The following is a 2,429-nucleotide window of genomic DNA, read 5'->3' on the forward strand; positions in this document are numbered from 1 at the left end:
AGGCCGGTCCCACGCAGACCCCCCTGGGCGGCTGGGTTCATACCGCAAAGAGCCGCTCCACTCTCCTGTTCTTCCCGTTGGGGTTTCTCTGCGTCAGGGAACCGCGGTAGATGGAGTTGCGGTCAAAGGAGTCATCGAGACCTGCAGTAAAAGAGTGAAGATGGGCAGCAGGTCCTCACCCACCTGGCTAGAGGTTTCATTTACCCACCAAGCCCCTTGGGTTGTACTACCCCCCAGCTTGCTGTAGTTTTGGATGCACGGCTGCACGTCCCTCTCCAGGAGGGTGGTGGGATGCCCTTTGACAACAGGGAGGCACAAGCTGCTGCTACGTGGGTTTCCACAGCACCATGCAAGCTGGGTCAGCCTGCCAGTGGTCACCTGCCAAGACCTCTGCTTTGGAAACCTTCCATGGTACAGCAAAAGCCCAGCCCGCGAGAAGCTCTCGCTGCCCAAGCCTACAACATTCTTGACCTACTGAAAGTCATCTCCCCTTCTCTGCCACCAACCACCACCAACCGAACCTTTGCAGGCCCAACTTTGCATGTCATTGACTTGTGAGGAGGGTGGTCAGGAGACCGAGTCGCCCCATCGCCCAGCCCAGGCAGAGGGGATTAGGCTCGCCCAGTGACGTCCATCCCCATTGCACATCCCTCCATCTCCTCACGGGGCTGACGTGTCCCCTGGGCTGCCTTTATCTGCCTGCCCTTTGCAGGAAGGAGAGCAGATTTCTCCTCCCCAGCACAAGGAGGGGGGACCTTTCCAATGACTAGCCTCAGCTTGGGAAACGGGGCTGTTAATTGTCCGCGTGCACGGGGGAAACACGATTCCCTGTATGCATTAAGTGATCTTTCCCCCTTCCCTCCCTTCATCTTCCGTTATCTGGAAGGAGAGTCATTCTTTCTGCCTCTAAGCTTATGAGGCAAGATAAGAGAGAAGTAGAAAAGTAATTTCCTAATTTATCTTGCTGATATCAGTCAGAATGAAAAGCTTCCAGTGATTGCCCCCTGCCCCCAAGCTGCTGTGTTTCAGGTCACCGCCTACTTTGAAGGGCTCCCAAGCTGCCGGTTGTCATAGCTTGGCTGTGGAGGGCCTCTTGAAGCCCCACCAGAGACCAGTGGGCAAGGCATGTGGGTAGCAGGGTCAAGGATATCTTCCCCAAGATGACCAGGCGAGGAAGAGATTGCCATCAGAAGAGATGATGGGCTTGGGCAAGGCTTTGAGGTCTAATGCCCAACGGGATGCCGCAAATGGAGTAACACAGAGTCTGCCTGGGCTCTAAGTCATCCACCACAGAAGAGGTTTCCCCTGCAGCTGCCCTCACAGGAGGCCACGAGCACAGAGAAGGGGACCCCCAATGCCAGCACAGAACTGGGGGCAGAGAGAGAGGACCGAGCGTCCCCCAAAGCCCAGCCACAGGTCCCCACCGCCCTCGGGCAGCGCCGTGGTCCTTACCGGTGATTTCGAGGGGGCTGTTGAACCTCCTCCTGAAGCCCTGTGGTGCAGGTATCACCTGTGAGAGAAGGGAAGCAACCGGCTGTGGGGAAGGGGGGGAAGGGGATAGGAGAACGTTCCCCCCCCGCCCGAGGCCACCACTTTGCAAGCAGCTCCCTGGAGACCTTGGCTGTCCCCAGGTGTAATACCAGGAAGCTGCTCTAGCCATCATAGGTTAAACCCATACTCACTTCAACGTCGTCCGAAGCCTCCCCTGGACTGCTGCTGGCGGGACCCGGAGAGCGGAGGCAAGCAGCCTGTGGGCAGAGAGAGGGCGGGGGTTTTTCTGGGGGTGCAGAGGAGGCAGACAGCTCCCAAAGGTCTGCCTTCCTTTGCATTTTCCCCTCTCTTGTTTAGCCTGGCCTGATCCTGAGGTGAACAAATGAGGCAGTGCACTGCCACGGCAAGCAGCTCTGCCTGACGGGCTGCGATTATAAAAATCAGGGTGGGAACAGAGGCATCGAGTTCAAGGCAGCCCTGCCTGCCCTCCCTGCACCCTGGGAGGAACTCCAGTCCCCAAACACCAAATCCTCCCTTGATGCACGCATGAAATCAGCATTGTCCCCCATCCCCAGCGAGACGCCCGCTTTCAGAGCCCTGGGGCAGCACACCGGGCAGCGGGCAGGGAGCTGGGCATGGCTCAGCACGCCAGGCAGCCCTTCACAGCACCCGGGGACGGCAGCAGCGGCGTGGGGGAGTACGTACATCTCAGGGCTGGGACCTCCCGTCCCCACCGCCCCGCACACTCACCTGCCCGCTCGACTTCTTCCTCGCCTTTTCCACCGACTTCACTGTCAGCCCCGCAGCAGACAGAGCCGCAATTCGAGATTCGATGTCTGAGATCTTTAGGGGGAGGAAAAAAAAACCAAAACCAAACACATAGAGATGGTGGCCAGAGGATCCATCACTGGCTTCGTCTGCCATCACTGGCCGGGGGG

At 58.5% G+C, this 2,429-nt stretch overlaps 1 protein-coding gene across 1 annotated transcript in view; it reads right to left on the reverse strand.

Annotated features, from left to right (window-relative positions):
• MLPH (melanophilin) overlaps window positions 1-2,429 on the reverse strand; it is a gene marked incomplete at its 5' end in the record, with an annotated part of 25,414 nt that overhangs the window by 387 nt on the left and 22,598 nt on the right. Inside the window, 4 exons of the mRNA XM_010085423.1 lie at window positions 44-141; window positions 1,453-1,510; window positions 1,683-1,748; window positions 2,242-2,334. Coding sequence (XP_010083725.1) covers window positions 44-141; window positions 1,453-1,510; window positions 1,683-1,748; window positions 2,242-2,334 — 315 coding nt within the window. The remainder of the gene's footprint in view (window positions 1-43; window positions 142-1,452; window positions 1,511-1,682; window positions 1,749-2,241; window positions 2,335-2,429) is intronic.

The sequence above is a fragment of the Pterocles gutturalis genome, unplaced genomic scaffold (assembly GCF_000699245.1).
Source record: "Pterocles gutturalis isolate BGI_N339 unplaced genomic scaffold, ASM69924v1 scaffold2730, whole genome shotgun sequence".
NCBI classification, from domain to species: domain Eukaryota; kingdom Metazoa; phylum Chordata; class Aves; order Pterocliformes; family Pteroclidae; genus Pterocles; species Pterocles gutturalis.